This window comes from Thalia democratica, chromosome 3 (assembly GCF_965202585.1).
Source record: "Thalia democratica chromosome 3, ktThaDemo2.hap1.1, whole genome shotgun sequence".
Lineage (NCBI taxonomy): Eukaryota > Metazoa > Chordata > Thaliacea > Salpida > Salpidae > Thalia > Thalia democratica.
In genome coordinates this window covers 24,799,675-24,824,354 of record NC_139167.1, presented here as the reverse complement: position 1 = coordinate 24,824,354, position 24,680 = coordinate 24,799,675, and the positions used below count along the sequence as shown (strand labels likewise).

At 25.1% G+C, this 24,680-nt stretch overlaps 2 protein-coding genes across 2 annotated transcripts; one reads left to right on the top strand and one right to left on the bottom strand.

Annotated features, from left to right (window-relative positions):
• Positions 1–1,328: 1,328 nt before the first annotated feature.
• LOC145832130 (glutathione S-transferase Mu 2-like) lies at positions 1,329–7,193 on the top strand. Its single transcript, XM_082939486.1, has 5 exons — positions 1,329–1,412; positions 1,915–2,065; positions 3,833–3,957; positions 6,363–6,473; positions 7,023–7,193. The coding sequence occupies exons 1-5, from the start codon at positions 1,329–1,331 to the stop codon at positions 7,191–7,193; spliced, it is 642 nt and encodes a 213-aa protein (XP_082795612.1).
• Positions 7,194–9,179: 1,986 nt separating this feature from the next.
• Positions 9,180–23,668, bottom strand: LOC145831328 (proton-coupled zinc antiporter SLC30A2-like). Its single transcript, XM_082938541.1, has 11 exons — positions 23,519–23,668; positions 22,847–23,039; positions 22,427–22,538; positions 18,932–19,078; positions 15,817–15,963; positions 14,236–14,389; positions 12,780–12,907; positions 11,907–12,007; positions 11,191–11,296; positions 9,989–10,123; positions 9,180–9,503 (listed from the first exon to the last, which is right to left on the bottom strand). The coding sequence occupies exons 1-11, from the start codon at positions 23,662–23,664 to the stop codon at positions 9,358–9,360; spliced, it is 1,515 nt and encodes a 504-aa protein (XP_082794667.1). The 5' UTR covers positions 23,665–23,668; the 3' UTR covers positions 9,180–9,357.
• Positions 23,669–24,680: the final 1,012 nt, after the last annotated feature.

Here is a 24,680-nt window from a genome sequence, read left to right as displayed (position 1 = left end):
TAGAACATTTTTTCTTAAAGAACCCAATGAACGGATTTTCAAACTCAACTAGCAGTTATTTAAATAAAATTAGAATTTTCTTTTTCAGGCTATTCACATGTGACAAAATTTGTCGTCATTTTAAAAGTATTTATTAGCGACATTTGCAATTCGTAAAGTGTAAACAATTTCTTGTAGAATGAAAAACAATACTATTTGGACAATTAAGTCTTCAGGTTTTTCAAACATTAAAATTAAAAAAAAACTTTTTGTTTCAAGTTTTTCAGCAAGCCCGTCAAAGTCAAACAGTATTGGAGTAAATATTAATTGTTCAAACATTTATTGTTTAAACAAGCTGTAGGTAATTATTAACTTGATGTGACTTACAACTTAACTTTGTAACGGTTTTATATTCAGTTTAACTGCAGCGTTTTTGCAGAACAGTTTGCATAAAAGTTTAAGAACGTTTTTATTTAATAAGTTTTCTAAATGTTCTTTATAATATTTCAGCTTAAATTATCAAATTTATAAATATTGAAATGGGTAAAGCACAAAAGCTTTTATTGCTTTTTTTTGTTTTTGTTATTGTTGTTTAGAATTTTTTTTTTCTTTATGTTTGATTTTATTTTTAGCTTTTAGTTTATATGTTTTATAAGCTTAACAAAAAACAAACTGCTTTGTTACTTAGTACTTTCGAGAACAGCTCTATAATAAGTCAAAAATATATTAAGGCCTTTTTATTCGTTATAAAACTTAATATAAGTTGTAAAGGTTAAATTTGTTTAATCAGAAGTTTATAAAATACTTTTTTAATTAAAGATTAATAATTATTTTTAGTAAAATGAGGCCCGAAATTAAAACAACAACTAAAAAGTTTCAAATAAAAAAATATTAAACATTTGTAAACAGTTGTTCGAATTATAAAAAAGGTAAGAATTAAATGACTTATTAGTATATTAGTTTTAGTTAAAATCTACAATGAACAAGTATTCTTAGAATACTGAACACAAAATACTGTTTAAAAAAAAATATTTTCTTAGTTAACGTTCATTGAGTATTTTTTTATCTAAACTAATTCCTTTATAAATTCAGTTAAAAACTTACATCAAATCAAACAAAAAAACCTTTTTTTATGAAAAACCACTACCAAATGTTTTTTAAATTCTCAACAGCAAATAAATAAACATGTTCTCGAGTAATTTAACAAAACGTCAAAAGTCTACATTTAACAATTTCAAATTTTTAAAGATTTTATTCAATTAACTAAGACAAAATTCACACATTTAATATTGTTCACTTTTTTTCTTACCAATTTTTTTTACTCGTCAGAATTTTTTAAATCAAACACAATGGAGTTCACATACTGGCCACTGAGAGGACTCGGTGAAGCATGCAGACAGATGATGGTCTACTTGGGTGCCGATTTCAAAAATGTATATAGTTATACTTAGATTTTTTCAAAAATTATATTTTTGAAAATTTGATTGTACTTGAAGTTTTAAGAATTTACTTTCTTTAAAATCATAAAATAAAATGTTTATAATTAGTAAAACTTAGATTTTACCAAACACGCATAAAATTTAGTGTGTATGACAAAACTGCTTTGAAAATAAAAACATTGAATGCAAAAAAAAAAAAGAGTGTTTAAAATAACAAAGTTTAAAAATACCTTCGTTACAGACATAAAATAAAAAAATTATTGTAAAACTGTTTTCAATTTTTGCTTCATAGGCATAAATAATTGATTTATTTATTTTTGGTTAGCAATTTTTATGATAATAGTTTTCTGAAAAGTTATTCTTTATATACATTAAAGTAAACAGTTAAAAACACAACTTACAAAATTTTATTAAGAAGGTATAAAAATATTGATAATTATATTAATTTGAACTTTTTTTATATAAGCTAAAAATAAAACGTTTGTAATGAACACAGGTTGGCCAAGATGGCGATGATTGGACAGCTAACAAGTTCAACAAGGGCATTGATTTTCCGAATTTGCCGTATTTGAAAGATGGGGACATGACCATTACCCAATCATACGCCATCATGAGGTACTTGGCGAGAAAATACAATCAACTAAATGGTTTGTTTTTTTTTTGTTGCTTTATTAAAACTTTATTCAAGCAGGATAACTTAATTCACTAAGTAGTATTTTTTTTGTGTTCAATCAGCTCATTTTTTTATAGAATTTTCAAATTTATGTCTTAAAAATGTTTTTAAATGTTTTGAAGAAACTATACATTTGTAAGGTATTTAAGAAAGAAAGCGTAATTAATTGGTTCATTTTTCTATTATCTAAATTCAAAAGTACTCAGTTAATTATTTTTTGTTTTTTTTTTCCTATGTATTGAATTTTTTTTAATAACTTAATTTTTAACCGCATTAGATATTTTTCGAATATTTTGGTTTGCTTCACATCCTTTAGAGTTGACGTAGTTAAAAGTTTGAATCGTTTTGTTATTATACCACTGTATAAGTTTAAGTTATTTTAGAAAATAAACATAACAATTGGTTCATTTGTATTGTCATTTCATCTAGTTTTGAAAATACTCACAGTATAAGTTGATTTAAGGAGTTTTTTGTTTCTACCAAACTGTGAAAACTAATACCTCGGTGATGCGTCATAAACAAAAAAGTTGTTACGTCATAATATTATGAGGAATGAAAAGATAGCCAATTATAACAAAAAAAAACTCTAACTTTATTAAGCTGACATCATTCATAAATTAATTCGGCTAGTAAATCTAAAGGTCAGTCTGATTTACATGTTTTTAGATCAGCAAAAATAAGATTCAGGATTTTTTAAATTTTTAATTATAATTGTTTTTAAATAGTTTTTTTAATTTAAAGTTTTTGAGTAAGCTGGGTAAGTAATAAGGATAGTAGTAAAGATTAAAAAAACTTTAAAAAAATGTTTACTCAGCAAATATGCAAATCAGACTGACCTTTAAGTATACTTTCCAACTAAGTTTGAAGCTAGTTTAGCAGCATTTTTACATTATAGTATTATTTTACTTTGTTTACAAAAATTTTACATTATGTTTGTATAGAAATATCCAATAAAAAGCAAGCAATTAAACTGCATTTCGTTTAATTAGTAATTAAAAATAAAACACTTGTTTGTTTTAAGTTAAACCAACTAGCTCTTTTGTAAACTCTGTAATTTAGTTTTTTGTGAAAATGTTACCAAGCTTAAAACATTTTAATGTTCAAAGAAGCTACCGGTACATAAAAAATTTAAAACGTAAAAAGATACATACAATAAGGTTTTCAAAGACAAATAAAACTTATTAAAATAAGAAATTTTGTTTTGGTTAGAGTTATACAAGAAAGGACATAGATGCAATCTATAAGCTAAAAACTGTTAAAAATTTTGAATTTAATTTATTTTTTACTTATTTTTTATAATAACTGACATTAATTTATAAAAATACCTTTAGTTATTATTAATGTGCTTTTAAAAATGTGTACTAAGTATTAAAATTGTCTTTAACGCCTAGTGACAAGCTGCAAAGTTTTAAAAAGCATTGTCCATCAATAACTACAGCCTAAACGTAATTATTAGCTGAAAAAGTTTCATAAATTAATATAGATGCTGTATTTTGACAGTTATGTAATGCTTAGATAGAACTCTAACATTACATATACAATATCTTTCCGTGAGTATATAATAAATAAATAGATAAACTTAAGCTTCATAATTTTTAGATACTTGTTTTGTCGCTATGCTGACTAATTTTTAAAACATATCCGCAAATCAAAGATAAAAATACAGAGAACTACCGAAAGAACTTAATTTTAATTTGGCCAATAACTTTTAGTATTAGTAATATAAATTATATTTTTACAGGTCAAACAGAACAAGACAGGGTCGCGATCGATAGAGCCGAAGGTTTCAGTTCAGATCTGAGATCTGGATTCGTCAAAATAATCTTCAGTGGCGACTTTGAGGCCGATAAGAAAGCTTATTTCGAGGTTTTGATAAATTTAAGTAATAAAGTATAATAAATATATATATTGTTAATTTAACGACAAAAAAACGCTCAAAATATTTCGGTCTAACACCTGATTCACGAAGAATTTTTCAAATATTTTGTGAATGTTTTATTAAAGTTTTATTTGAAACATTTTTGATTAAGTTATTGTAGTAAAATAAATGTTGTAAGTTTTATTTGCCATAAGTTTTTAGAACTTGTATTAATAAAATAGAAGAACAAGGAAGCATATCATGTAGTCTTAATAAAAAATCAATATCAACTATAGTTTTAAAAATACCTAAATACCTTTTAAACTTATGACTTTAAAAAAAATCATATAAATTGTTTGAAATAAAAACAGAAAATTTAGAAAGAGCGTTTGAAACTTTTATCAATATAAAAATCAAATTGAAAAACGTTACAAATTGAAAAAAAAAGTATTTAATTAATAACATTTTCTCGAACTTAATTACTGTTTAAAATACAAAAAACTAACAGTTGTTACACTAACTTAAAAACAAAACTAATATAGCTATATAAAATTTTTTTTCGAAAAAAAATATATTTTTGTAAATCAAAGACAATTTTGTTTGTTAAATCTTTGAAATATATTCCTTAACCTTTTTAGTAATTAGTTTGTGCTTTTCAACTTTTAGTTGACTATCTTAGTCTAAAACTAAAACTTTATTGTACAGCTTTTGAGGCTAACTTTGAGTTTTATTCAAATTAAAGTAAACAAATATTTTTTTGAATAAAAAATTCACAAAAATTGTAAGTTTATAAACTATGCATAGATTAAAATGATAATTTTTTTAGCTTAAAATTCAAATAAAACTTTACAATTAGTTTTGTTATAAATAATCTAAGTAGTGTCCTGAACAAGACGTTAAAAGGTGTCCAAGTGGTGTGCGAATCGATAACTGAAAGGTACTTCGTGCACCTAGTCCTAGGACTAAATTCTATACAATTTCGCCTGAATACGCAACTTTTTGGAGTTTTACATTGTTTAGAAAGTATAGAAATTTTTACTTCAAAATATACGACAAACATTAATTAAAAATAAATAACGTGATATGTATAAATTATGAAAATAATATTCTCTATTTGAAAAATAAAAAAAATAATACAATATTTGTAATGTTTACTAAGCTAAGTAATTAAATTTTAACAGTAATAACTCTTCTAAAGTATTAAGTTCAACAGCAGTTAGCTTAAACAAACTAGTAAATATAATATGCCTGTACTTACATTGAAAACTTCTAAAACTATTAATTTATATATTTTTGATACAAATTTTTATTTAGTATTGATCACTAAAATTCAATGTTTACAAGCAACTTCACTTAAAAGTAATACATTAAAAGACCTTGCAAGCCATTGTAGATGATTTTTCATTCAAAAACTTAGTTTTTTAGTAATATAAAATAAATTATCTAATAAACTAAAAGTTTTTACTAACTTTATGTATACTTATATAAATATAATACTTATATAACTTTTATCAATACTTTGTTGTTTCTATACTTACATAACAAATAATTTCTTAAACAAGTGGTGTGCGAATCGATAACTGAAAGGTACTTCGTGCACCTAGTCCTAGGACTAAATTCTATACAATTTCGCCTGAATACGCAACTTTTTGGAGTTTTACATTGTTTAGAAAGTATAGAAATTTTTACTTCAAAATATACGACAAACATTAATTAAAAATAAATAACGTGATATGTATAAATTATGAAAATAATATTCTCTATTTGAAAAATAAAACAATTAATACAATATTTGTAATGTTTACTAAGCTAAGTAATTAAATTTTAACAGTAATAACTCTTCTAAAGTATTAAATTCAACAGCAGTTAGCTTAAACAAACTAGTAAATATAATATGCCTGTACTTACATTGAAAACTTCTAAAACTATTAATTTATATATTTTTGATACAAATTTTTATTTAGTATTGATCACTAAAATTCAATGTTTACAAGCAACTTCGCTTAAAAGTAATACATTAAAAGACCTTGCAAGCCATTGTAGATGATTTTTCATTCAAAAACTTAGTTTATTAGTAATATAAAATAAATTATCTAATAAACTAAAAGTTTTTACTAACTTTATGTATACTTATATAAATATAGTACTTATATAACTTTTATCAATACTTTGTTGTTTCTATACTTACATAACAAATAATTTACCTGAACAGAACAACTTTGATATCATTGGAGGATTTTCCATAATATTAACTTTAGTTTGCTACTTTATTTACAAGTTTCATTTTGCAAAATAAGTTAGCTAACTCTAAAAGTTTAAGTATATGATATTTTAAAAGTTATTTTAAAAATATATAATTTATATAAAATGAAGTCAACTTGAAACTTAAATAAAATAAAAATCCCCTAAACAGAACCTCCCAACAACTTTGAAGCCATTGGAAGATTTCCTCACCACGCATCAGTGGTCAGCTGGTAACAAACTGTCCTACGTCGATTTTGTCATTTGCGAGTGCCTCGAGCAGGTAAGCTGAGTTAGACATAAGTATTTTTATTTTTTAATATAGTTGAACTGTTATATGTCTGTTTTGTGATTTGTGAGTGCTTAGACTAAGTTTGTTTGATTATACATTTAGATTTTTTGTGTTTTAATTGTATTTATTATGTAGGAAATTTTTGACATCAATTTTGTCATTTATAAATACACACACTAGTACCGTTTATTTAAATATTAAATTACTATAAATAACTATTTAATCAAACATATCTAAAAGCGTTGTATCCAGAATGCTAAGCTAGCTGAACTTTTAGCTGCAAAACTTAATAAATATTAAATAAATGTAATTCGCTCCAAAAATTTTTAATTTTACTCTAAATTTTATTATTATTGTTTCCTTTCGTCAATATATAAGTGTTAGTAAACTAACTTTTCGTCAATTCAGCTAACAAATAAACGTTTATAATATATTAAACCCATTAAAAAACCTTTTATAACAATGGTTTTATATCTAGATCTAATAAATACTAAAAATAAGTTATGAAGTTTAGGAAATTTTTATTTTAAATAATTTTAGATCAGCCTCATGGTCCCCGGATGCTTGGACTCCGCCCCCAACGTGGTCCGTTACCTGGCAACGTACAACAACTTGCCTAGGATAGCGCATTACAAAAAATCAGACAACTTCAAAGAGTACCCCGTATACCCGCCATACGGAAACTGGGGATTCACCAAGAGCAAGCTGTAAACATATTAAATCAAAAAATTTAAGTATTTTTGGCGTGAGTACTGAGTCTGTAGAATAAATTTTTGTAAAAAATGTTTGTTTTTTTTTTGCTATTAAAAATTGTGTGCTTTTTTTATATGCTGTCTAGAAATTAAAGTTTATTTAGAACTACCAAACAATATATTTTTCTAAATTATGTGTTTCAACATTCTACGGTTTATCTTTAATCGTATTATATATTTAAAGTCAAAAATCAAGCAAGTCTTTTATTTAAAACTTTATAATATTACAAAAAAAGTAATTAGTTTACAACGGTAATCCAAACTAATCCAAAAACTCTTCCGATTTCGAGAAGTACCAAGTTTACTCGTCGTACGCCAACTAAGTATTGACTGAAATAAATTAAACAAATTGTGTTTGGCAATAAGTACTAAGTTTGTGAAAAGAAAGTATAACTAAACTAAAAGTTGTAATGTTAATTAAAAATAATGTTTAAAGCAGAAAACAGTATAAAGTATTGCTAAAAGTTAAAATAGGGATACACCAGAACGTTTCAAATTTTAACGCATAGGTTTCATTGTTCAGAAGTTACCTTATTTTATATATGAATACTGAGTTTGAGAAAAATGTACTTGTAAAAGAAAGATGTTAATGCTAGTATGAATTCTAAATATATGTAATATTTTTGGGTTATCTGAAAATTTAAGTATATTTATAACTAACAATTTTTATTAACAGATACTCTTTAAAACTATCAATACTTTATCGGTTGATTTGATTACGCTTGGTTAGAAAAATAAAGAGTTAGATTATAAGGCTTCGGCAAAGTCTCATTTTCAAAGCTACAAACATTAAAACTTCTAGCTTAGCCTAGAGTACTCTGATCGTAAATAAACGATTAACATAATACTTTTTTAGTTTTAACAACATCAGTTCACATTTAATAGGTAAAGTCACACATGTTGCAAAGATACAGTTTTTAGCTAACAAACTGTATTAAACTTTATAAGTTTAATACAGTTTATTATAATTGTTGTACATTTTACTTTACTAGGCTTCATTAATTTAAAGAGTTTAAACTTTCATTCAATACTTTTTAAATTATTGTGCGAACGTCTTTTATTCTTTTATAAATCAGATACTTTTCTAATACAATAAAAAAAACAATACAATCTTCATATTAAAAAAAAATATTTTATTAAAGCAAGTTAGATAAAAAGTTTAAAAATGTTCATGAAAATAAACATTTCTAAATGATAAAAGTTTAATAATTTTCTTACAGTACTTAAATTCTTAGACAGCTCAAAAGTTTCCGAAATTATCCTAATAAGCACATCTGTGGCTGAGCCAAAGCAACAACAAAAATGCATAAGGTTTAAAATTAAAAATAAATAGATAAAAAAATATATAGCGAAATCAAGTAGTTTAAAACTTCTGACTAACTAACTGACATTTTAAAAGTTTTAAATTTTTCAAGCTATTTTGAAAAGTAAATCTAAAGTTGTGTATTATATAAGTATACTTTCAATTGCATATAGTTAACATAATAACTAGTACTATTTTGATAAGTCTCTATAAAAATGAAAAAAATTAAACCACAATCAAATTGTAAACAGTTAAACTTAATAAAACTTTTGTTTTTTTCTTTCTTAATTCGAAGAAATAAAAGTGAAAACCACAGCAACAACAGATAAATTAAAAAAGTTAAACGTTGTTACAGTGCTTCTTAAAAAAATCAAAATAAATATTTATTACTCTAAATTATTAAAATTTAAATTCATTAACAGTTTTTTTTATCTTTAAATAAAGTTATAAATCTAATTAAAGTATCAATTAGGTCTTGTTTTTATAATTTTTCCGTTTTCAACGAAACAAAATAATATGAGATTTATTTTTTTTAATAAACTAACTTTTTTACAATGCTTCTAAAAAAGTCTTTTTTGTTTGAGATAAAAAAATATTCTAAGGAACTTTGAGTTTTAAGCTTTCAACCCTGTAGTTAAAGGTTTCAGGTCTAATAATCACACAAAACTGTAAAAAAAAGTTAGTAAAAATACGTTCATCAAATTCAGCAAATCTAAAACTAAAGGACTACATCGCCGTTTTTGAGAAACTATAAATGTATATGAAAAGTTGGCATTCTGCACCAATGACTTTCACCCACAAGGCCGTATGTTTCGCCCACTTAGTTAGTAACAGGTTTGCACAGACTGCAGTGGTTCATATCATCAGAGTAATATTCGACTTGTATGGTTAGTGAGTGGAAATTGTAGAGGTTCTTCAGTCTTCTGTGCGCTCTCTTCAGTACAATGTTCTGGTCTGTTTTCTTGTCTGTTGTGAATGTAAAACTGTTTAAAATTTTTACTTTTATAAAATATAAAAGGAATCACAGCTATGTTCTTGGTTGTTTTCTTGCATGTTTTAAGAATTTTACTGCTAGTCGAAAGGATATGAGTCATGAACAATACATACTAAATTTCTAAGTAACAAAGTGGACTTTTTATCTAATTTTAAAGTGGTTTTATTAGTTTAACTCAGTGTAGTACGAACAAAGTGATATAACAACAAACAAAGTAAATACCAAAACTTAAAATATAATCAATCTAACCAATAGTGAGATGTGCAGACAAAACAGTTTGATTCATTCTAGTACTAAAAAAGTAACAAAATATAAAAGTATAAACATAAAAAAAATCTAGTCATTCTTACCAATAGCAAGATGAATAGACACGACCCATGAACAATGTACATGAACATGACCAAAATAATAAAATAGATAGAAATTAAATTATAAGTTTTAATATAATTATTCTTACCAATAGCAAGGTGAGCAGACATGACAGTTTGGTTCAACGTTAGCGACCAAATCCTCAAATCGTGTACAGCTTGGACACCGGGAATTTCCAATAACTTGTCCTGCACTAAATTGTACTTGATGTTGATAGGTGTGCCTGTGATAATAAGTAACTATATTGAATTACCATAGAAAAAATTTTTGAGATCAAATAAGGTAGCTCAAATATAAAACAGCTTTAAAAATTTTTCAAAAAGAGCTTATATTCCTGTAAAGTTGTATAGTAGTTTTCTAAAACAAAACTTTATTTAGCGTTCAAAGGGGTAATTTAAACAAAAACTTAAGTATTTTGTTACTCATATCAATATCAACAAATACAATATGAGACATACAATTTAAAACTTTGTAACCGTACTTAACAGTTAGTATAATGGCAAAATGCTTGAACTAAGGTTCTGTTTAGTGTTCAGATAAGTTATATACACTAAGGAATATGTCAATCTCTTGGTGGTGCTACGTATCAATCAATCAGTAAAGTACAAAAGTTTACTTTGGCGCGTAAGTTTGTAAAATATTTCGAAAAGTAATTTGTGCTTTCAAACGTTAAGAGTGGCCTGTCACGTTAATGTTCTATAAATTAAAAGAAACAATTTGTTCAAACAAAGTTACAAACTGTCTTTTAACCTTTTAAGATTTCAAAACTTTCGATTGGTAGAAAATACATTTTTAAAGATTTCATAGTGTTGTTTTAATATTTATATCCAGTAAGTTTTGCTCATACCTTAGCTCAATATAATGTTAAGCTTATTATAAAAATGTTGTAATTAAAGCTAAAACATTTTGGTTCAAATTAGTCTAACCGCATCGCTAGTAATACGAATGGAAATATCTTTGCTACCGATATGAACTCAAGCGTGTTAAACTGTTTCCGCGTCTTTGATAATCAGCACAAAACTGTACGGCTTTGATTAAAAAATTAGGTACAACAACAAAAAAGGGTTAAAAATATAATGGTTTTTATAAATTTCTATTTCAAAGATTGTTTCCGTTTTTATCATAGTCTGTTATTTTTGCTCTTTGGTTGAAAATTTGCTACTAATACCAACAAAAGCTGTTCACTTTCTTTAAGATGTTAGTTTAATAACTAACAATAATTAAGTTGTCATACACAAAAAAAAATTATCTGAAAAAAAAACATTTTTAATTTTCAAAGCCGAAACAAACCTTCCATAATGACAACAATAGTGTCTTTAAGAATGGTTATTGTAGTTCCAAGTACGAATATTGAAAATAAAAATGTGCAAACTGGATCCGCTATCTTGTATTCTGGCTATAAAAGTAAATATTGAATAATGTCTTACTAATAATTCTGTTTTCAATATTTTTATTGTATGTTATTTTATATAAACTTAAAATTTCTTAAATTAAACAATTTTTATGAGTTTTTTCGTGCAAAACTTTCATAATTTATACTTAGAATTTAAAAATTAAATGTTGAATATTGAAATAAAAAACTCGTCATAAAAACCAAACATTAAACAATTTAAATACTTTCCGACATTAAAGTTTAATTTAAATATTTTAAAACAACTGAGCAGAATTAAAATACGCTAAGGTATACTTAAAAGTTTTTTAATGATCGAAAACAAGCTAAAACTTCACACAAAAAAGAAAAGTGGTTTTTTATCGAAAACCGTTCAAATTGCTCTTATGGTTTAGATATACAACTTTTAAAAAAACTTTCGCACTTTATTTTACTATGATGAAAAAAAATCTTAAAATGTTTCGCGTGCGTTAAAAGATTTTTGTAAAAGGTAAGATTTTCTAAATTTAAACTATATTATATTTGTTTAAACAGCATAATAAAAGTATTTGATCAATATATAATTATTATTGTTATAAAAATATAAATTATGTTATCATACTGCAATATAAATAACCTTGTAATAAATGATGAAAGCGGCTATCAAAACCCCAATGCTTTGAAGTAAATCTCCAATTACGTGAATGAAGGCAGCCCTGACGTTTACATTTCCACTTTCTGTAAAATAAACAAGCATTTCAATCAAATTGTTAATTTAAAACAAAAGACATGTTAGTTACTGCAAAATATAGTGGAATAAAGACTCTTCTTTAAACTGCTACATGTTTTTATTAATAAACTGTTTAAGTTAGCTGTATAATTATTAACTGACGACAAAAACAACTTTACCATTTTTATTTTTATTTTATGCTAAAGTAACTAAGCAAATGATGTTGTAGTATAACTTCTCAACAGAAAACATAATTGTAGCTTACAGTAAAAATCTGAATTAGTATGTAAATTCTTACTTAATTTAAACAAGCTTTACCTACAAGAAAACACATTTAATATTAGCAGTTAAAGTTTGTTGATTGATAACAAATAAATTTAAATACTTGACGTTTTTAATAAACAACAGCTGTATATAGTTATAAATTACATCTATGGTTTTAATAAGTTGTCAAAATGTTTTGTTGGAACTAGACGTATTGCTTAATAAAAATTGTACAAGCTTTTAAATGTTTTATATATCAGAAACTTGTGTTTTTAAACCTAAAATATCTATATTTAAAAAACAATAACAAAATACGTTGAAATATTTTGATGTCTTTTTATTTAGTTTACAAGTTATTAAATATTTAATTTAGAAAACAATGCAACTAGAGCTTACAAAAATGAAAATAAAAAACGAATATAGACAAGACCTTTAACAATAGTGCTTCTACTAACTTATCATAAGTTAAATAACTTTGGGAAAAACCCAATATCGACATAAACGGTCAAATCAAACCTTCATCATTGTGCGAATCGGTTCCACTCTCGAGATCGTGGTCATGGTCGTGTTTGTGGTCGTGACCATGCGAGTGACCATGCGAATGTCCATGGTGACCATGATGCTCGTGTAGAGTCAGTCCCAATCTGTGCAAGATAAAACTTGTATGCAGAATTTGTTTCTATGTAAATTTATGAACATGAAATTTTTACAAAGTTTATACTAAAAATAAAATATGATCTAACTAGAGTTTAACAAACTTTAAATTTCTAAAAGTGTGCATATTTTCCCAGAAGATACTCTGATTTGCGTAAATAAATTGTAAAAAAGTTTTTAAAACTGTTTTTCACTTTTCACTTTAAATCAGTTTAATCTATAAGTTTAAGGTTGTCCTAATGTTTTTTTTTAGTATTAAGTTTAATTAGTGTTAACAGACAGTAATAGCTTTTTATTTGGTGCACAATTAAATACTTATTTTACAATACTTCTTAATTGTTTTCAGTTTACCGAGCTTATCATCTTAAAGTTTTAAAACCACAGGAAAACATTATGAAATTTTGAATTTTTTATAGCCACACTTGAAGATTAAATTTATATAATTCACATAACTTTAAGCTTCCTAATCATATTATAGTACAAGTTATTTTTTTATACAATGTTTTATTTAAGCATACATCGAGAGATCGAATATAAAATATTAAGTTCAAAACTTATATAAAGCATTGTCAACGCACAAGTGTAGATACTGTGTTAGTTTATACAATTTCTTTCTAAAATCATACACAAACCAGAAATATGACATACTTTAAAGTTTTATCTAATTTGCCGTTTGTTATTTTAGGTGAACTTACTTACTAAATTATGTTTTACTAAGATTTAATCAACCTCAATTTAGGTTTTTACTCTTAAACGTACATTTCAAAACTAATTTTTTTTATACAGCATTGAATTTTTACAATTACGTGTTACATCGTCACACTGTTCTAAATACAACAAGAAAACCGAAGTAAACTTCTTTAATACACTACAAATTAACCTACTACAATGTCTGCGCTCATGCGAGCAATGATTATAAATTCTAATAAAAAAATATTAACTAATATATAATTCATAATTAGTTAAATATAATTAAAACTTTACACACTATTCAAACCCGACAGCGATTACCAATTTTAAGATTTGTGACGTCATCATACATAGTTAGTGGTGTTATAGTGATGCAACAAGTTGTTTAAATAGATTAATACTGCTCAAATACTACTCAACATAGTACGCTTCTAATACGATGCAATACGCAGTTATGAGCACAAACAAATTGTAATTTTCAGTAAATAAATAAACTAAGCTTAGATATTAGCACAAAATACTAACACAGTATTAAGGCCAAAAGCGATTCCTACCGTGATTAGCATAAATAAAAACATTGTGAAAAATAATAAATACACAAGCTAATAAATTAATACGAAATACTTACACAATATTGAAGCCAACAGCTATGCCAGCAGTAATCAGCATATCCTCCCCATTAACCGTGTAATCATCTGTTATAACACGGTATATGGCCGCATAAACGAGGATTCCTGTCAGTATCCAGATAGCAATCACACTTATTAGTGCCCCAATGACCTCTGTAAGAAACAAAATATTTACAAAAAAATAAAATGTTTTAATATATTCAGTATATAAGTGGCTATCAAACCAATCTGTGCTACTATATCCTCTGTGAGACATAAAAAAGAATTATTATTTAAATAAAAGTATTGTTTTCTTATATAAAGTATCCAAATAGCTCGTTTATAAGGACTTCTATCACTTTTTTGAGAAATAAAATATATTTATGAAAAAAAGAGTGTTACATTTGAAGTATCCAGATTACTATCAATTCTGTTTTAATGAAGAAAAATGTTTCAGTACTTTTATTTTTTGTTAAAGAATTTACTTATTAGGTAATATCAGATTGCAATGACCCCTAATACATATTCGTATATTTTTCATTCTGTTTAAAGCTGTGAGGCAGATACGTTTTAAGAATAATAATATTATTAGTTAACTTTTCGTAAGCATCTAGATCGCTTTTTAGTTTAAAAAGGCTGAAATGATCTTTATGTTAATAAAAAATACCATCTTTTTAACAAACTATATAAAAACAAAAAACAGTTTTCGAGAAACTTTTTGATGTTTGATTTTTTTTCATATTTTTCATATTTCAGAGTACTATCTAGATTACAACTATAAAATATTATACATTATTATTGTATTTATTACTAAACTTATAACGATCAACAAAAAACATCGGCGAAAGTCAGCAGAGCAGAAGCCTGGACTTTCGTTTGCCGTGAGATAAGATTAAACTTATAACGTAAATAAATAATAACTTGATAACCGAAAGGTTTTTAGTACACCATTTTTTGGGACTAACTATATTTAGCGCTTTTTTGTCGTTCAACAAACAATAGATATAATTTTTTTTAATTATAAATTTAATGCCTTATAAATTAAGTTGAAATTTTTTTGCCTATAAATAAACTGAACATTTTGTTTAAAAATGTTAGGTATATATTTTAGGTTGAAGTCTTTTTTTTATAATTTATATTTGCTAAAAACATTAATAACAAGATCACTAAAGAGTGAGAAACACTTATGAAACAAATGTGAAGTATATTTAAGTTAAGTTTAAAACTATTTTGCTTTAAAAATAAATAATATAATACTTTAGGAAGATAAAAATTATATCCTTAATGCTTTTAACAAAAAACAAAAATATCACTATATTAATCATAATAACAAAAGAACGCTTATTGAATTTTTTTTGATTTTTGTTTTACTAATTCACAAGCTGAAACAAATATTAGTTTACAAGCATAACTAATATTGAACAATTTAATACTATGTGTTGTGTGTTCGTTTTATAAAATGTTATACAATTAGTATGTAAAGCCATAATTATTTAAGGTCAAAATTTTTACTTAAATAGTATCTTTTTAGTTATAACAAACTGTTACAGGATAACTAATGATACATAAAAAATTTATTGTAATAATTAAAACAAACGAACCAGCCCTGTGCCAGCCGAAGGTCATCTTTTTAGAAATGGGTCTGGATGCCATCCGGAGCGCGATTATGCTGATGAGGAAGCTGCTAACATCTGTTAACAAATGGGCCGCATCTGTCATGATTGCCAGGCTGTTTGCTAGGTATCCTCCTGTTAGTTGGTGAAAGTTAGTAAATGTTTTACAATAATTGGTAAGGAAAGAAACACTTAAGTTAACTGACGGTTAAAATTTAAACAAAATTAACTGATCTAAACAAAAATTAAATTTTTAGAAAAGAATATTGTTTATGTTTTCAAAGTGATTTATGTAGCTTTGTAATAATAAGAAGTAATTAATTCGCTGATATGACTAGAATGTGTTTTTATTAAGAAAGATATAAACTTTTTTTATCGATAAATAACTAAAAAGTTTAAATTAGGTTAAATGAAAAAACATCAAAAATAACTTTTATTTGATTTCGGGGATTTTTGTCTAATAACTCTCTGTTGATAAATACTTGTTTAGTGTAAACGCTTTTTAGTTAGTAGCAATAAATTATTTTATATTTCTACGTACTAAAAATATTTTTTAAATTTATAAACTAAACTAGATAACTTAGTTTTAATAGTAACTTTAAAAAATAACCTTTTTTTGTATATAGCAGTTTATTTAAGTTTGTTTACCAAGAAATGATAATCTTATAAAACAGTTTCAAGAAATATAAATACGGACTAAAAAAAAATCTTTGAAAAATTTATATGAAGTAATGATGTTCGAAATATATAAATGGACACGATTGTAAAAGACACTTATGAACTAATCAAATTAGCGAGATTGGAACATTTGTGAAAAGACACTTTTGTGAAAAAATTCTACTGTGCGGTTTATACGCTTGAAATTAGATCTAATTTGTAGACCGCCAATTCGTGATAAATTTGCATAGTTTCAAGTATCGTCTGCATTCGGAATACTTTGTTTATAGAAGTGCAATGAAACCTCAAAAATGTACTTAAGTGCGACCAGTACTTAAAAGTGTGTATTCTACCTTCAAAAATTAAAGTTCCATGCAATTTTTATGGATCATAAAAACCTAAGTTGTCCGTTCCTACACTTTAACTTTTTTAAATAAATGTTTATTTTTAAACCAAACATTATTAAAATAAAATCATAATACACTTAATACTAAAGCAGAAGTTGAAGACTAAATGTATTAGTTCATTAAAACTGTAAATTTTACTTATTTCACTAAATACACACAAACGTTGTGTTTTTAGTGAAATAGTACCGTCTGCATTTGGAAAACTTTACATCACGAAATGAAATTAAGCCTCAAAAATGTCCTTGTGTGCATAAACGCTCAATACTTGAAAGTTAATATTCTTCTTGATTTTTTTTACTTAAATGCAGATTTTTGTAAAAAGTAAATTGCTTAAGCTATAAATTTTTGTTGTTGTGTCTTGTATACTCGTTAGAAAAGTTAACAAAATACCTTATAATAAAACCTAAAAAAAATTGAAAACATTTAAGCTTTGTAAAATTGAGTTTTATTAGTATTACAAAAACCATTTAGAAACATATTATGCAAGTTTAAAAGATTAATGAAAGGTGCAAGGAATAAAAATTTAATGTAATATGACTGCAACAAATCGAACTAAAAGAATTATAACCGCGAGTTTCAAGAAAACACCAACATTTATTTTTTTTAAAGTTAAAATTTTATTTTTTTCTAATAGTTTCTAGCATTATCAGTTTCCGTATAGTTATGGCAAATAAAGGTGAAACTAAACTTTCAAATCTAAAATAGAATTATGAAGTTACTAGTAAAATTAAAGATGTTTAATTTAGAGTAACCTCTAAAATATGCTGCTTCTATTTTATGAACTTTTTATTGGTACACGTTTAATTTGAACTGTGGCAATTTTTTATTTATAATTTAAAGGCTTGGATTAAATTGCAAAATTTACCATAACTTTGAATAAATGTGGTTATCATAACCTAGCTAAAACAGTTCAACAAGTTTACTAACTTATTACGCAACTTAACTATCGATTGCAATCAAATGCTTAAAAATAATAAATAAAAACTTGCTTAACTAAATATTCTAAGTTTGAATAAAAAAGAATATTTTGTATGTAAATTGTAACAGTTTGTTAAAGTTTAAAAACATTTAAAAAGTAAAAATAAATAAAACTAAATCAAACTTAATACTCTATTTTAGTCTAGAACTTAGAAAAAAGTGGTTTTCTTAGCCTTCTTAGTCTAAGTCAAATCGGCTTATTAAATTACAAAGATTTCACAAAACTTAAGTATAGCTTTATGATGTTTGTTGCAAAACATATTTTAAATTTTGTGGTCATTGCTTCTGAAATATTAAAGATGCAGCAAAAAAAAATGCAACATTAAGCATTTGATTATTAAAGATAGGTATTTTGCAAAAAAAAACTTTATGAAGAAAATGTTCTATGAAAAATTTTTTAGTTTGAAATATCATTTTTAAGTTCAAATTTGTCAATAGACTTTTTTTAACATCTTTGATAAACTGATTTATTCTATCTTTTATCATAATTAAACCCATAAATTCGCACTGTACTACTTAAAAGTAAACTATAGTTAGAATATACAATGAGATTTATAAATCATACAACAATAAAAATATAGTTTTATACTTCACACTAAGTTAAGTTTTAATATATTAAATGTAAGGATATTAAAATTGAAATTATAAGTTTAAAAGTATATTATTATCTTAACTACAAAAACTTTTAAAAAGTAATCCTGTAATTGGAATAGTCGAAAATTAAGTTTCGACTAGAACAAAACACCACGACTTTGACAGCCATGTAAGTATCAATAGTCAAAGTTTATAGCATTTTTCGTTTCAATATGATAACTTTGTACAACGTTGATTAAAAAGATATAAAGGTATTATGATGTAACAAAAAAAGGGATAAAAAAATAAAAGTAGGTACTATCTCTAATATCATGACAAATAAGTAGCTATCAGATTAAAAAAAAGAATAAACAGTACTTGTTCAAAATATCTAAAACTAATAATTGGCAGGCCAAGCATATACCAATCACCAATGTTTTTATAACGCATAAACATTTAAAATTATTTTTTGTCAATTTATCACCAACCTACAATCTCCATGATCATGAAGAGGCAAGACAAGCAAGTAGCAATTGTCAATTTCTTCATGGCCTTCTTGCGCTTTTTACTTTCTAACTTTCTTCTTTCATCTGAAGAGTCATGGCAGTGGTCTGATTCGGAGAATCTTGTATCGTCTGTAAAATTTTTAAATAGTTTTCATACTTGTCTATATATTCTTTATATCTTTTTTACGCTGTTTACTATTTATTATTTTTTAATATTATAATACTAGCTATATTTATATCCTTTATAGTATACTTGTTTATATATTAGTTACATATGCATTTATTCTAACTAAAAATTGTAGCACATACGTAAGTACATGAGAATATCTTGTTGTATGTGAAAGTTTAAAAAATACTTAACATTTAAAATAAATTTTTAAAGCAAGTTAAAACTTAAAAGTGTGGTATAATTGAGTTCGATTTTGTTTAGCTCGAAGTTAAGATAAAGCTTAGGTAAAGAAAGTTTTTGCTTAAATAAAAGAACTTTTTCTTTAAATAATTTTAAGTTTTTGTAGCTCGTTTACCTAATTCATTAAATCTTTTGTCGTCTACAGAAACTTCTTCTAATTCAAGCAACTCATATTTACAATTACTCATTTTATTACAACAAAGTAGTCTGTTTCAATATTTAAACTATATAAAAACTTAGACTTCTAATTTTAGCAGTACACTTTTAAAATTAACTTTATTTACTACCAATAAGTAGTGCTCATCAAATTGGTTTCAATTACAAAAGCTACACATGTTTTATACACTAAAAACTATTTTTTTCGGTGATGTTTGTTAATGGCTGTACTAATTTTTCACTTTTTAAAGTTGAGTCTAAAAGCAAGCAAAAACAATAACAAAAGTTTTTTTTATTCAAATTTTATACTTAAAAAATAAACTTTGCCATTCTTGTCAATCATACTGACAAAACTGTTCAAAGTTAAACTGAAAATAAATATTTATAATTTTAGGTATAAAAATAGGTAAACAAACTGCTAAAAAAAGTTCTATATCGAATTAAATGTGCTTTTCGAAATTAGAATTCTGTCATTTTTGTTAACGATACTGGCAAAGCTGATTCAAGTAAAATCTGTTTTAAATTAAACGCTAAAATTCTGTCAACATATACAACAATTTACTATGACTAAATGTTACCAAAACATTCAAAACAAAAAAAAAAAAACTAGAAATATGTATGTGCAAAATCATCTGTATAAAACCACTTGCTTCAGTTAAAACAAAAACACTTAATATTTTCATACAGCAGTATATTAAATCTAATATATAACATTATATTTAAGTAAAACTCAGTAAACTTTTGTCGGGAAAATTCAGTCAGTTTGTTCTAAAAATCATGCTGCTTAAAATTCTCTAGTTTTGAAAAGTAAAACTATAATGTGACGTAGTCAAGCACATTTAGCATTTTGTTGTGAAGTCTTTATAAAAGTTTATTTATTAACGACTTACTGTAAAAACTCTAAAATTACGTTTACTTTATGTGTTTTGCAGATAAACAACTTTAAAAATAGTTTTGGTGTTAATGCAAAACATGCCAAACAAACAAAACTTATATCATTATGCACGACAAAAAAAGTTTTTGCTAGTTTTGACAACTCTATGATATGTTTTAAAAGTCTCCCAAAATAAATTATACCAAAAAAAACATCTAGAACTCACATTTTCTACTTACAAATAAAAACGCAAAAGTGTAAACAAAACAATTATAACTAGCTTTATACTAATAAAACTGTTTCTACTTATACTAAAGTGTTCAGTAAAACTATTAACTAGTTTTAAAATAAAAAGCCAACTTTAAAAAGTTTTATCAGTGTTTTTTTTAATCACGTTTTTAACAATCATGAGTTTAAAACATACCAACTAAAGCCTTGCTACTCTGCCACAAATAAAAAGCTGCTTGAATACACTATTAAATTAAAGCAATAAGGAAATAAAAAGTTTGAAAGCAAATATTTTAGTACAAAATTAAAGTAAGTCTCAACTTAATAGTTTTTAAAACGTTTGCCCACGCAAAAAGGCATGAACAAAATCTTTTCTACTTACAAATAATTAAAACTAATTAAAACTTTAGTCTTGATAATTGTTTTAATTACATAAAAGTTAAATAGTTACATTCAATGTTAGTAACAATGAATAATAAAATTTATTTCCTGTATACAAAGGCATTTAATACTTTTATTGTACTTTGAAATTCAAACGTGTTGTAACATAGTTACTAAAGTAACTTAAGCTTATTAAAAACAAAGAGTAAAGACTGGTTTGGTATTTTTTTCTGATATACTAAAAAATGAAAAGTAATTTTGATATAAACTTTTTTTTCAAGTTCAAATATTTTGTTTAAACAACTCTGTAAGAACTTAGCTTTGTTTTACTTTAGTTCTAAGCTCGTTTTGAACAAAACCAAAACAAAAATTTAAAAACTAGCTTTAAAAAACTAAAAATGCTGGTCCAGTTAGTTTATTAATCATCTTAGCTTTAATGAACATAGAATAATAAAAATAAAGACATTTGAATTCGATCAACTTATTCTTAGTCTTTGTGTATTCAGTGATTTGAATATAATCTAAACTTATAGGTTTTAATCCTTCTAATTCTCATTCATTAGAAGTATAAGTATTTACTGTTTCAAGTAGACATTAAAACAAATAAAAATGAAACAGTTTCAACTGCATTTATCTCATATTCAATAAACAAAATCATAAGCCTTAAACTGCATTAAAAAATAAGTGTAAAAACATATAACAAATATTTAAATTTAAGCAACCAATGAAATACCAGAAAAATTAAACTTTTTCTTTGCTAAAAACTAATAGCTGATTAAGATATATTTCAAATTTTGAGATAAACTTACACAATAAACTAATACAATTAACTAATTAAGTAATCATAAAATTTTTGTAATAATAACATTAAATTTTGCACCTATGTTAGTAAAAAATGTTTTTTTTCAGTTTTTTTGTGCAAAATATATTTTAAAAACACTTAGTGATGCATAATCTAAACAAATTTTGTATATCTATAATTTTTTTCAATTTTGGGAAAATTTAATTTGCTTATCTTTTAAATCAATTTTTATTTAAACAAACTAATTTTAGTTTATTTGATTTATTTAATATGATAAAAGTCAGTCTAGGTTTAAAGTTGTTTTTTAAACTAAAATTTTCTAAACGATCATCTTTGAATGACCCCTCAAGTTTAGTTATATACTTTTAACTTTTAAACTCTAAGCTAAGAGTAGAAAACTTTTCTTGTAGGCAGGTTATATAAAATATTGCAGCGTTAATACTTTTCAGTTAAGTGTTAGCGAACACTAAACTTAAAACCCTAACTTCTAAACCAAAATCCTGAAAATATATTAGTTTAAAGGTTTTTTTTAATGGCTTTTGTATATATGTATATATATATATATATATATATATATATATATATATACAGACGATTGAGTTTTTTATTATTATAAACAAAACTAACTGTGATGGGTTATCCGGTCGCTTCCCTTCAAAGTGTACCTCTGAGATTTATCTTCATCTTTAACAGGACCCCTCGACCCCTGGTAACTAGCCCTCTCCCCATCCAAATCAACCTTTTGATTTTATTTTATTGTTAAGTATATTGCTTTAAATAAATCACGGAGTTAAATAAAAAGTAAATAAGTTGGTTTTAGCCCAAGGCTCTAATAGTTTACCGCAAATAGCTTGCAATTTTGAGTTGTTTTTTAAATTATTCTTGTTTAATCGATTTGTTCGTAATTCATTAAAACTTAAAATTAAAATTATTGAACAAATATTTGTTATTAAAAGTGTACTGAGCATTCGGTAAAATTGTGACGTAATTAGAATGCTTACCATGCCCATTTTGAAGCATCACACAATGACGTCACAATTGTCTTACCTGCTGGTCGCTCAAATCTCCGTTTGTGGTCACCGAACCGTAACCGTCGTTCGTTTTAGGAGATTTTTTGTGGGTGGGGGACTTTTTCTTCTTCCTGACAGGCTGTCTGTTATATTCTGGGGCGCTATCGCATGATGTCGCTGTTGACCGTGGTCGGTTGTCGGAAGAGAAGTTCGTCTCGCTGTGACGCAACCTGCATCGTGACGTATTGTGAAAAAATCTTTTTGTGATAAACAACGAGTTTACTGTTAAACTATAGTAATTTATTAATAACATAAACATTACTTAAATTACAGTAAGCGTTGTTTCTCAGAGTTCTTTTCATACTTTTATAAGCACATACAGTTTTCATAAAAACTGCGCTAACCTGTTAACTTTTTGTTTTTCGACTCAGTTTAGTTTGTTATGATAAGAAATATTTAACACATACTTATAAATTTTCTTAATTCGCTTCTTGTTTATATTAAATTTTTGTGTTTCTAAAACATAATTATTTTAACTTCTACAAATACATTAAACGAGTTTTAGTTGAACATGTTAATTTATTGATTACCTAAAAAGCAAATATTTAGTTTCGAATTTAAATCAAACTTTTAAATTTTTAACGGTAAATTTAACTGAGGAAAACCAACTAGGTAATTTTATTAACACTTTATACTTCTAATTACTTACGCTAATTCATCGTTTTGCAGAAGTTTTATTTTTTCTTCCCGCTTTTTCTTTTTTTTAATAATGTTTTCAGTGACATACTGCTGGATCTGCTCTGCTTTCTGCATGGCTTCTTCTTTTGTTTTCAAAAAGTGCAACCCAAGTAACATTAATTAAAACTGAGAAAATATTTTATTTTGATAATTACTGTTTTATGTTCAATGTTTTTTATTTGTACATAATGTTTAAGGGTTTTTATTTTTGTTTAAATGAATATACTTTCTATGTTGAAATAAGTGTTCAATTGTTTTTTAATAAAACTATGGAAATAAATATTTTTTATACAATACTGTTTTATATTTAAAGTTTAAAAAAGTTACACCAAATCATTATTATTCCTTTAAGCGTATCTATAAAGCAAGTTAAAGTGTTTTTAGTTTGTAAAAACTTTAACAAACACTAAAAAAATTATCAAAGTAAAAGCAAAAAAAAAAGCTTTAAAAAAAAGTTTACAAAGCTCTAAAAAAAAGTTTACTCATAAAAAGCTTTTCGTTAAAACTTCTAAACAAAACACTTAAGTTCAATCTCAAAATTATTTTAAAATAAATTAAATACTGCACATACTTAAGAACTATAAAGTCAAAATCTAATAAATCAGGCCTTATAATAATAATCAGGCTCTAAAAAATCAAGGCTATAAATAACCAGGCTCTTAATAAATAAATTTAACCTTATAGTACCTAAAATTTACTTACAAAACTGACTTTTAAAAATCAAAAGTAGCTCTAGACAAATCGACCACAAACTAAATGAACTTTATTTTTACAAATCTCAAATCACAAGGAGAAAATATATCATGATAATTTGCTTTTATTAGCATAAGTGATCAGAAATCATAACAGTTTTGTTAAACTTTTCTATATAAAACTAAAACTAAGTTTCTTAATTATATGGTAAAACTATCTGACAACTACATATGCCTTCTTATCTAAAAATTCTGATAAAAGATGATATACATTTTGATAAGCATGGAAAACGTTTGGGTTGTATAAGAAAAAGGTTTAAGTAGTATGGATAAAGTTTTCCATAGAATACATAACTTTACTTCACCACAAAGATTTGGAGCATTCAATTTAAATTAGTTTCAGTAGTTTCTCTATGGTTTGTTTTGAGTGTGTTTTAAAAA